Below are 11,470 nucleotides of genomic sequence, written 5' to 3' on the forward strand. Positions count from 1 at the left end.
CTGCCTGACATGTCCTGAGACTGGATTGTGATGATGGTTGCACAACTCTGTCTTTTCACTGAAAATCATTACTTGCACTTTAAGCGGGTGAGTTTTATGGTGTGAGACTGCCCCCAATAAAGCTGTAGCATTTGAACGGGAGCCCTCACCTGCTAGAGCCGGTTCTAGCCATGCCCCGGTTGGCCCCTCACCCCGGGACCCTCTGCTGTCCAGCTTGCCAAGGGCTGGGCACCATGCCTGATGGGCTTGAGCCAGACTAGGCCTCCATAAATCACCCGTCCCTGACTGGTAGGTCCCGGAGGCCCCGGTGAGGGGAGAGGGAGAGGCTGTGGGTGGTGGATCCAGGGAGGTCGGCCAAGTCACAGTAGGCCAGCAGGAGTCTCCTCGTGGCTGTGTGTGTGGGTACACAGGCGTGAGAGCCTGCCTAACATTTTTAAACACTCTGAAACACTTAGGGTGTCATCATGAGGCTCCCCAGAGGCTGGGCACTTCCAAGCGGAAGATGGGAGGACAGCCCCTGCAGCTGTCCTAGGCCTGGCGGTGGAGGCTCGCCCGGCCTACCTGGGAGCATTAACCAGGGTACTCAGGTCTTAAGTTTGGAGCCAAAAACGTAACTTTTTCAGCATCACTCGGAGAAACAGCACACAGAACACCTTCACACACACAGATGAATGGGGGCTCCAGGGCCACTTCTGGGGGTCTCAGTTTTCTAAGTTTGGGGGCTTCTCAGCACATCCTGGAATCAGGATTTGGGGAGCAGAGACCCAGGGTCTTGGTCAAGGTACAAACTTTGGGCTGTTTACTTCCAAAAACATTTGGGGTCCCAAGTTGCACTGGTGGCCTTGGACGCCATACTTAGGGGCCATTGGGGAGGTAGGTGTAGATCTCCACCTGCTCACACATTAGGATCCTGTCAGGGTCTTGAAAGGGGTCCAGGAGGGCCTGGCTGGTGGTGAGTCTGATGTGCAGCCAAGGCTGAGACCCAGCTGTGGGATGTGAGCCGGGGCCACAATGTGGAGTGTACAGGCTGCTGGACGGTTGGGTAGGGGTGGGGAGAGGTCCAAAATCTTTCCCTGTGGGCGGGCTCTCTGCGGGCAGGGTCCAGTGGTCTTGATGTCCACAGGAGGCCCAGCTCGGATGCTGCACACAGGAGGCATGAGATAAACCCCTACATGTGTTGTACGATCCACCCCCCACCTGACCCCCGCCCCCCCAGGTCTGGGGAGGGAGAGGCAGGTGAGCTGCTGAAGGGAGAGGAATTCTGGCTCATGGTTCCAGTTTAGGTGCCGAACTCCTGCCCTGGAGTGATGCCCCAGCTGCCCCTCCTCCCTGAGCAGGTTGAGGCGAATGGCTCCCTGCCCCGCCCCAGGGTCTCAGGCCCCACATCCAGGGCCCGGCTCAGGCCTGATGGCACCCACCCACCGTGTCAGGAAGGCTGAATGGCTGGATGTGTCTCCTCCCCTGCCAGGTGGACAGGCTCATCCAAGTGCGGGGGGACGTCCTAGGGGTCCTGCCTCCGTTGACATCCCACCCACACTGCTGCGGCAGGACAAGGCTCGAAGAGCTCAGAGTTTATTGTTCCAGGTGCTGAAGCTGTGAGGGATGGAGCCACATGGGAGCCGGGAGGGATGGGGAGGGGGCCATGCACCAGCCAGGAGGAGGGTCTCATGCAGGCAGCCTGCGTGCCTACACGCTGTCACCTGCCAGTGTGTGCCCCGCCACGCGTCATGTAGGCACTCACGTCTGATGGGGGCAGTGAAGACTCCACTCACCACCGTCTTCAGAAGCTAGTCCTGGGCCTGAGCCTCCTACAGACCCTCACAGATGGATGGGGCAGCGGGGCATTACGGGAAGGTGGCTGGGCTGATGGAGCTGAAGTGAGTGATGGGGAAGGGAGAGCAGGGAACTTTCTGGAAGAGGACTGAGGAAAGGAGGCAGTCAGTGGGGGAGTCCCGGAGTGACCTGGGCTCTGGGGGCCACTCCCCACCCTGACTCCAGCGCCCACCTGGAGGCTGGGGACGCTCAGGTGCAGAGCCCCCTAGGGGCTGCCTGGGACAGCGCGATGGTCTCACTGGCCTGCTGGCTGCTGGAGGACAGTGAGCGGCCTGAGCCGCGCTGGCAGCCGGTGCGGGCCTGTGGGAAGCTGTAGGTACCCCCGGGCCGGTGGGCGCCCCTGCCTTGGAGCGAGCGCTGGCGGTAGTCGCGGTAGTTCTTAGTGAGCAGCGTGTAGAGGAAGGGATTTACGCAGCTGTTGCTGTAGGTGAGGCAGGTGGTCAGGTAGTTGACGATGCGGGCGGAGCGGGGCGTGAGCGGCAGGGTCCCGCGGTACTGGGTGAGGAGCTGCCACAGCCAGAAGGGCAGGAAGCAGGCCCAGAAGAGCAGCACGATGCCCAGGATGAGGTAGAGCACCCTGGGGTTGGGTAGCCGCCGCGTCTGCGTGAAGGAAGCCCGCTGCGACTGCCAGTAGGCCCGGGCCAGGCGGACGTAGAGCAGTCCGATGACCACGCCGGGCCCCACAATGCTGGTCCCGAAGAGCAGTGTCAGGTAGGTGCGGTGGGCGCGCTGGCCCCAGGACGGCAGGCAGAGGCTCTTGTGGCCCCTGCGGACCAGCCGGATGGCCAGCATCATGGGCAGTGCCAGCAACAGCGCCAGCAGCCACGTGCCCAGTGCCAGGACCTTGCGGTAGCCCTTGGAACGCTGCACCATGTCCAGTGGCCTCACCACAGCGGCGTAGCGCTCACTGCTCATGAGGGTCAGGGTGAAGATGCTGGCGTGCATGGTCAGGAAGTCCAGGCTGAAGAGGACACGGCAGCCCACGTCGCCGAAGTGCCACGCCTTGGTGACGTAGGTGGCCACGATGAAGGGGATGCTGAGCAGGTAGAGCAAGTCCGCCAGTGCCAGGTTGATGACGTAGACGTACATGGAGGCCGAGGTGTGCAGGCAGCGGCACATGACAGCCAGCGTGTACAAGTTGCCCACCACGCCAACAACGCCCATGGCCGAGAGCACCACCCCAATGGTGCCCGTGGCCACCAGGTCCTCCAGGGAGCTGGGCTCCGCTGGGCTGGCCCACGAGCTGTTGAGAGAGGCATTGGGGGCGCCAGGCGGCTCAGGCATAGTGCTGCCTGTCGTAGCCAGCACAGGGAACCTGCTCAACGGCTCTGGACTCGGTGCCATCTCTGCTGCCTCACACTGGGCTTGGGGCTGGGGCCTGCTGCTCCTTTAGGCAGAGAAGGGGCATCTGTGGATGACAAGCTCGTCCTGCGGGAGAGGATGCCCATTAAAGATGCAGGTCAGGCACCCCCTCCCACTCCCAGGAGGCCGTGAGATGACACAGTTCCCACTGGGCTAGGGAGGTCTGCAGAGGGATGGGGTTCGCCAACTGCAACACCGCCTTGGGGACTCTTCGTTCAAAACTCTAACACTCTGCCTCATTTCCCCAGCTATGTAGGGGGACCACCTAGAGCAGCTGCTCCCCGTGCGTGCCCCAGCAGCACCCCCACCCTGGGCCTCAATGCAAGTCCAAAGGCCTCTGGGCTGGCTGGACTTTTCTGAAAACCAGAGCACAGCAGGCAGCCCGCAGGGGTGGGGTCAGCAGTGGATGGAACCAGGAGTCCTCCCTAGGCCTCCTCACTTCCTCATCTGTGAAGGGCAGGGAGACCGTGCTGACCCCTGTGTCCTTTCTCCCAATTTATTTCTCCTGTATGTTTTAAAAAATATATTTTGTTCGGATTGCAAAAGTAGTATCTGCTGACTTTAAAGTTCAAATGGAAAATATGTTTGGTAAAGAGGGGAAAGCCCTTGTAATCTCTCTTTATCCACATGGGGAAAATGGACCTTGATGCCTACCTCCCACCACACGTGAAAATAATTCAAGATGGACTGTGCACCTGTATGTAACAGAGTAAATCAATTAATTAATCAAGTTCCGTTAGAAACAGGAGAATATCTGCATGACCTTGGGTAGGCAAAGATTTCTCAAAAAAAAAAAAAAAAAAGAGCAAGACATACTTGCAATAAAAGACCCATCAAGTGGATTTCATTAAAATTAAGAACTTCACTGAGAGAGTAAAAAATGTAAACCATGGACTAGCAAAAGGTTATCAGAAGACATATATCAGACAAAGAACTAGTAATCAAAATATATGAAAAGGGCTTCCCTGGTGGTGCAGTGATTGAGAGTTCACCTGCCGATGCAGGGAATACGGGTTCGTGCCCCAGTCCGGGAAGATCCCACATGCCGCGGAGCGGCTGGGCCCGTGAGTCATGGCCGCTGAGCCTGCGCGTCCGGAGCCTGTGCTCCGCAACGGAGAGGCCGCAACGGTGAGAGGCCCGCGTACCGCAAAAAGAAAAAAAAAAAAGGCAGATCCCAAGTGCTGGGAGGATGTGGAGGAACCAGACTCCTGAACTGCTGGAGGGGCCGTAGAATGGTGCAGCCCCTGTAGAAAACAATCTGGCACCATCAAAAAAAAAAGTAAAGTTGGACACATGTCCTCTCATCCAGCAGTTCCACTCTTAGGTTTGTGTCCGAGAGAAATGAGTGCAAGTGTCCACAAAAAGCAAGAGTGAGAATGTTCACAGAGGCAAGAGCTGGAAACCACCCACTGTCCATGAACAGTAGTGGATAAAGAAACTGTGACCCCTGCATAAAAATGTTGAGATGATGAAGAAGATGGAATTACCCTACAGTCAACAACTTGATAAAACTCAAATATGCTATGTTGAGAAAAACAAAAGAAAACAAAAAAACAGACACAAAGAGTACACTGTGATTCCATTTACCTGAAGTTCTGGAGCAGGCAAAATCTCTATGATAGCTGTTGCCGGGGTGTCAACTGGTAGGGGGCACTGGAGAGCACTCTGAGGGATGGACTTGTGCTGTGTCCTCATGTGGTGGTGGTTACACAGGTGTAGACACGTGTAAAAACTCACGGAGTTGCACACCTATGACCCGTGCTGTGTGAAAATTGCCGTCATAAGAAAAAAAGACCTAAAACTGGAAATACTTGAACTGAGAGGAGAGGCCCATCCATCGCCCCATCTCCCCACATCCAGGGAAAACACTGGCTCCAGGTTTCTTCCCTCTACAGGTCCAGCGTTCACACTAACACAGATAAACTCGGGGCGTCCACCCGACGTGGTCTGAGCCCTCCGTGCAGAAGGGAACCTGGGTGCAGAGATGCCGCCCCAGACCCCCTCTCCGCGGGACCCGGCCCAGCCTCGAGTCTGGCGAGGGCAGCTGGGGGCCTTCCTACTGGCCGGAGGCTCCCTCCCCGGCCGCCGCCCCCCGGGGGTCAGGGTTCTGGAGCCCTACCCCAGGGGCTGCAGCGAACCGAGCAGAGAGCGCCCCCGGGAGGGACGCAAAGCCCTCGCCGAGCCCGCGGCGCGCACCTCACCGCTCGCCACCCGAAGCGCTGTACATCCTCCCCGAGGCGCGAGGAGGGCTCAGTGGCCCTGCGATCCTACCTGGCACAGTGCGGGCCGGCGGGGAGGGCGCCCCGCGCACCAGGTCCCGGCCCCCGCCCCCGCCCCGCACCCTCTCAGCGTCCATGCCCACCTCGGTCACTGGGCCATCAGGTCTGTGCGCCGAGCCCCGGGGTCGCGCTCGGGACGTCCTCCTCGCCGCCACGCGTCTCCGGGAACCTTCCCGAGGGCTCCGTCCCGGACGGGAGCGCGGAGGGGCGTGCGGGCTCCCAGCGGCGCGTGGTAGAGGGGAGCCCGCCCGCCGGTCCCGCCGGGAGAGCCTCTCTCCGCGCCCAGGCCCCTGTCGCCGCAGCCACCTGCCCGGCCGCCAGCTGGGAATGTGCCGCGGCCCTACGCCCGGCCTGGGCATTAATAACTCGGGGGGGGCCGCGGGAGGGAGGGGGGCGGGGATGAGCTGGGGCGGCTGGGGAGGTGCGGGGGGGCGGGAGAGGGCAGCCGGCTCGGGGGCGGGGGGGCGCGCAGGGAAGGGGGCAGGTCACTCCTCGGCCGTGGGGTGAAGCCGAGTCCAGGCAGGTTGCAGCCCTTGTGCGGGGCGTCTCTGCTTCCCTTCGCCCTCTGCACCCCACCCCTCAGTTTCCCAGGCGCTGAGCGGTTGTCAATCAAGCCCTGGACCCTCCCGTGCACCTGGTGGGGACACAGTGAGGGGGTGGTGGTTCTGAGACACCGAGGCGGGGCCGCGACCCAGTGGCATTAATGACATTCATAATGTGCACTCGTCACTACTTCCAAAACCTTTTATCAACCCAAACAGAAATTGTCCCCATTAAACAACTCTGCATCTCATCCCCCCAGGCCCTGACAACCACTATTCTCCTTCTGTCTCCATTTTTTATTTGACTGCTCTAGGAACCCACCTCCTGTGAGTGGGATCATACAGTTTTTGTTCTTTAGTGTCTGGCTTCTTTCACTTATTATGATGTCTAAGAGGTTCCTCCATGTTGTAGCAAGTGTCAGAGCTTCCTTCCTTTTCAAGGCTGAATACTATTCCGTCGTTTACACACCACATTTGTTTATCCCCTCATCTGTGATGGACTCTTGGGTTATTTTCCCCTTTTGGTGATGGTGACTAGTGCTGCTATTTTGATTCACAATTTCCTGTTCCTTTTATGGATCATATTTCTTCCTTTATCTCTTTGAAAAATCCTAACCATCATTAATTGTCAGGTCTTTTTCAGATGACTCCATTTTCAGGGAGCCTGGGACCCTCTGAGCACTGCTCTCCACTCCTCACTGACAGATGGAGACCCTGAGCCAGGATGCTCTTGGCATGGGGGTGTGCCTGAGTCACCCCACTGCAGCTCTCAGACAGGTGGACCCATGGACAGGTCTTGCTCTCATCCTCCTGCTCTCTGGGCAGGTGATTCAAGCTGGTCGGCCTCATGGTGTTCAGGCCCATCTGCTGCCTTTGGTCCAAGCACCGTGTAACCCAGAGTGGGCCCAGGCTACAGAGAGAAACCTCCAGGAACACAGCCAGGGCCAGCTGCCTGGGTCACTGAGCAGCCCAGCTTGACACAGGCCCTCAAGGCCACAGGCCAGGATGTATGGATGACCAAGGATAGCATCTGCTTAAGTGTTGGTCAGCTCCCTGCCCATCTCAGAGAAGCCTTGGTCTCATCTCCTGGTCATGATGTCCTGCAGAGCTGCAGGCCACACGGCCCATGGCCTTCTCTCTATTTGCACCACGAGGGAAGGACAGACACCCATCCAGCACGCATGCTAGACAGACCCCATGGACGGTAGGGTAGGGGCTGGGCTGTCCTGAGTGTGAACAACAGGGGCCAAGGGTGGAGGGAGATATTGCAAGACACGAAGGTGCTGGTGGCCAGTATGTCCCCTCAAGGGGTGCCATCAGGGAGATACCTGAGAACCTTCCTTTACTGCACAGTGTCCTCATTCTGGATCTGAGAGGATCCAAGTGGCTGCAGAGGTCAGAGGGGCGAGGAGAGGGGACCGGGATCCTGCAGGAAACTGATGCTGCTGCCCTCGGGTTGGTGGACCCCCCTCCCTAAAACCTACTGTGCTCTGTGCAAACATAACTCTGCCCATCTCTGATTCACTTTATGGACCATTAAGTCATAAATCATAATCATAAAGCCCCCACTTTCCACAAATGTGACTTTAAAGCTTCGCTCTGTGTATAATGGGTTCATTATGTCTTGAAATGATCATTTTTCTGCAAGAACTCTTTCCCAACTGTATTACAAAATTACTGGGCAAATGAGTTTCCATAGGCAGAATCTGGCTTCATGGGGTCTCTTCACAGGTGCCCATCCAGCCTGACCACAGACTTGTCAGAGACATATCCTGTCACTGCCCTGTCCCACCCCCCTCAAAAAAAATGCCTGGGAAAGAGAAAAGGGAGGGAGCAGGAATGGGGGTGGGAGGCGCACAGGCCTCGATGCGCCCCTGAGAGCCTAGGCCAGCCCCTCCCAGGAGAGCAAAGACTAGGGGGAGGTTGGAGCTGGGCAGAAATGGCTGGCGTAACCCCACCTAGGGCTCAGTCACGGGCAGAGGCTGCCTGGGGCCCAGCTGGGGGCACCTGACCCAGAAGGAGTTTCCAGCAGGGACGCACCTGCTCGGCCGGCCCCCACTTCCACACCAGCCCAGGGCCCCTCTGCAATCAATAGCTAACTGTGCTTTTCCAGGAGACCCTTCCCTTGGTGCTGCTGCTAACGTTATTACTTGATTTCAGTTTCAAAAACAACATTTTCCCCAATCCTTGTCTCAAATACCCAAGATCTGAGACCCAGCTGGAGGGATGAGGATCTCAATCAAACCAATTAAAACATGCCCAGGTCTCCAGCTGGAGGCGGGCCCCTATAAATTAACGGAGAGTCTCCAGCATCTGAGCGATCCACGTGACTGAAGTGCAAAGCTGGCATGAAACAGCATGGAGTTCGGAGAGGTCCCGACTGAAAATGCCCGAGCTCGGGAAAGCTGGATGCAAGGGAGAGGGAGGAGAAATGTCAAGTACACACAACGCTGTCTCTCTCAGAATCGACGTTGCGGTCCCTAGGGAAGCCACGTGGGCCTTCTGCCTTTTAGAGAGGTGCTGCAGGTCCAACACTGCCGCCTCCCAGGTCTCAGGTGCCCTCTCAGGCTGGGTGACCTGCAGAAAAGGGCCCCAATTCAGGATCCATGAAACTGCACATTCTGAGTGAAGAGGCTGGATGCAGAGGCCCTGAGAGCCCTTCCGGGGATGGCAAAGGTGGCAATCAATGCAGGAGTGAAGATGGAAACCCCAGGGGCTCCAGATTTCTCCTGAAAGCAGTACAGCCGAGGCCAGATGTCGTCACTGTGTCGGTGAACTCTAACTCCTGATTCTGTCCAAGTAACAGACTGTAGAGGCACCTCTCCCCTCAGCATGGCCATCACTCTCCTCCCTGCCTCCCTGGGAAAGGAGGTCAGGACACCACCTTCTTCCTGAGGCCCTTCAGCCCCATCCATGAAAACAGCAGTGAGGTGCCTGAGCCCCCAGATTAATGGAGGGGTCTCTGCAGCAGCCAAAATCCAAGAGTGGGGGTCTCTGTTGCTACAGAAGAACAGAGGTGAAGTCTCTCCTGGGGACTTTCTTTGCCACCACCATCATCACCATCAACTTCATCACCATCTCCATCACCACCACCATCATCACCATCAACTTCATCACCATCTCCGTCACCACCACCACCACCATCATCATCATCACCACCACCACCAGCAGCAACAGCAGCATTTTACCTTCATTCAGTACATAATACACACCTGGGCACCCCCATCTAGCTCAAGTGACAGTATTTTTCCATATTAGCTTCAGGTGGTTGTTTAAGGAAATAATGCGTCCTCAGTCCTCCACATTCCCATTGTCCTCTCTCCCTAGAGGCACTGTTGGCCTGACCTGCAGAGGTTGGGAGGGACAAACTTCTGGAATTACCTTCAGCTGATGCAAGCGTTCTGTCCTCTGGGAACTGCAAAGGAAAGCAGTGAGGTTAGGGCCCCCCAGCAGGCAGGTGGGAGCAGGTCACGCAGGGACGAGTTGGGTGCAAGGACCTTTGGGGTCAGACCCGGCCCTTGCGCTCTGCCTCTGCTCAGTTTAGCTGATCTGGGGCCAGTGGGCCACACAGCCTCTCCCCCATCCAACTCCCCACCCTCCCACCTCAGGGATCCCAAAACCCAGTCCGCCTTGCCTGATGGAACTGAAGGAAACTGAGGCAACCTGTCACAACCTGAGGGAACCTGAGAGAACCTGAATGAACCTGACAAAACCTCAGGGAAACTGTCGGAACCTGATGCAAGCTTTCAGGACCTGAGGGAACCTGTCAGAACCTGAACAAATCTGACCGAATCTGACAGAACCTGAGAGAGCCTGACCAAATCTCACTGAATTTGACAGAAGCTGACAGAACCTGACTGAATCTGAGAGAAGCTGTTGGAAACTGACTGAACCTGGGAACCTGAAGAAACCTATCAGAACATGACAGAACCTGAGAGAAACTGCCAGAAACTGAGGGAAGCTGTCAGAACCTAAGGGAAGCTGTCAGAACCTGATTGAACCTGAGGGAACCTGCGAGAACTTGACGGAACCTTACTGAACCTGTCAGAAACTGATGGAACCTGAGGGAACCTGTCAGAACCTTACGGAACCTGAGAGAGCTGTCAGAACCTGACAGAACCTGAGAGAATCTGTCAGAACCAGTCAGAGCCTGACCAAATCTAACAGAATCTGACAGAACCTGACAGAACCTGAAGGACCCTGACAGAACCACCCCTACCTGAGCTAGCCCGTCTGGCCTGAGGCCACGCTGGACCACGTGAGCTCTTCAGCCTCCAAGCCCCACACTCCACCAGCCCGCAGGCCCCAGACCCTCTCCTCAGTCCGAGGGGCTCTCTCCTGGCCGGGTGCCTCCCTCCTGTGGTCACCTGGGGGGAAAGGAGGGGACAGAGCCCGCCTGGGCATATAAAGGGCCATTTCCCATAGTGCTCTGGGCTCATCTGCATATCTCCCATGAGCCTCAGCCCACCAGGAAATGAAACTACTGAGTCATCCCCCTCCCCTGCAGGAGAGGCTATGCAGCCCCCATGGAGGGCATGCCTGTTCCCCCAACCCTGTCCCTAGGGTGATTGTGCCTGTGATATTTGCTCCTCTGAGGGCTGAGAAGACTGTTCCCATCAGTGTTTCATTCTGCAGGTTTCTGAAATTGTGTGGGCAAGCGTATCTCTTATGGTCATTGTCCCTTCATGGGTCTCTTGGGTGACCTGCCTGGTCACGGGTCCTATCCTTCTGTGGTTAAAATGGATTCCTTCTTCGTATCTCTTGATTAAAATTTCTTTATGAATTTCAGAAACTGATCAATTGCCAATTATTTACATTTTAAGCACATTTCTGTCTCTTTGGCTTTTCACTTTTAAAATAAAGGCTCTTTATCTACAAATAATAATACAAGTAATAAATAAACGCTGGAGAGAGTGTGGAGAAAAGGGAAACCTCTTACATTGTTGGTGGGAATGTAAATTGGTGCAGCAATTATGGAGAAAATGTGGAGGTTCCTCAAAAAACTAAAAACAGAGTTGCCATATGATCCAGCAATCCCACTCCTGGGCATATATCCAGAGAAAACTATAATTCAAAAATATACATACACCCCAATGTTCATAGCAGCACTATTCACAATAGCCAAGATATGGAAACAACCTAAATGTCCATTGACAGGTGAATGGATAAAGAAGATGTGGTATATACATATATATATATATATATATATATATACACACAATGGATTATTACTTGGCCATAAAAAAAGAATGAAATAATGCCATTTGCAGCAACATGGATGCAACTAGAGATTATCACACTAAGCGAAGTCAGAAAGAGAAAGACAAGTACCATATGATATCACTTATATGTGGAACCTAAAACACAACACAAATGAACATATCTACGAAACAGAAACAGGTTCACAGACATAGGGAACAGACTTGTGGTTGCCAAGGGGGATGGCAGATGTGG

At 55.8% G+C, this 11,470-nt stretch overlaps 1 protein-coding gene across 1 annotated transcript; it reads right to left on the reverse strand.

The window, feature by feature from the left end:
- Positions 1 to 2,022: 2,022 nt before the first annotated feature.
- Positions 2,023 to 3,177, reverse strand: UTS2R (urotensin 2 receptor; the record flags this gene model as incomplete). Its single annotated transcript, XM_079724824.1, has 1 exon — positions 2,023 to 3,177. One exon carries the CDS (start codon positions 3,175 to 3,177, stop codon positions 2,023 to 2,025), a length of 1,155 nt encoding a protein of 384 aa, XP_079580950.1.
- Positions 3,178 to 11,470: the final 8,293 nt, after the last annotated feature.

Source organism: Hyperoodon ampullatus, assembly GCF_949752795.1.
Source record: "Hyperoodon ampullatus genome assembly, chromosome: 19".
NCBI lineage: Eukaryota > Metazoa > Chordata > Mammalia > Artiodactyla > Ziphiidae > Hyperoodon > Hyperoodon ampullatus.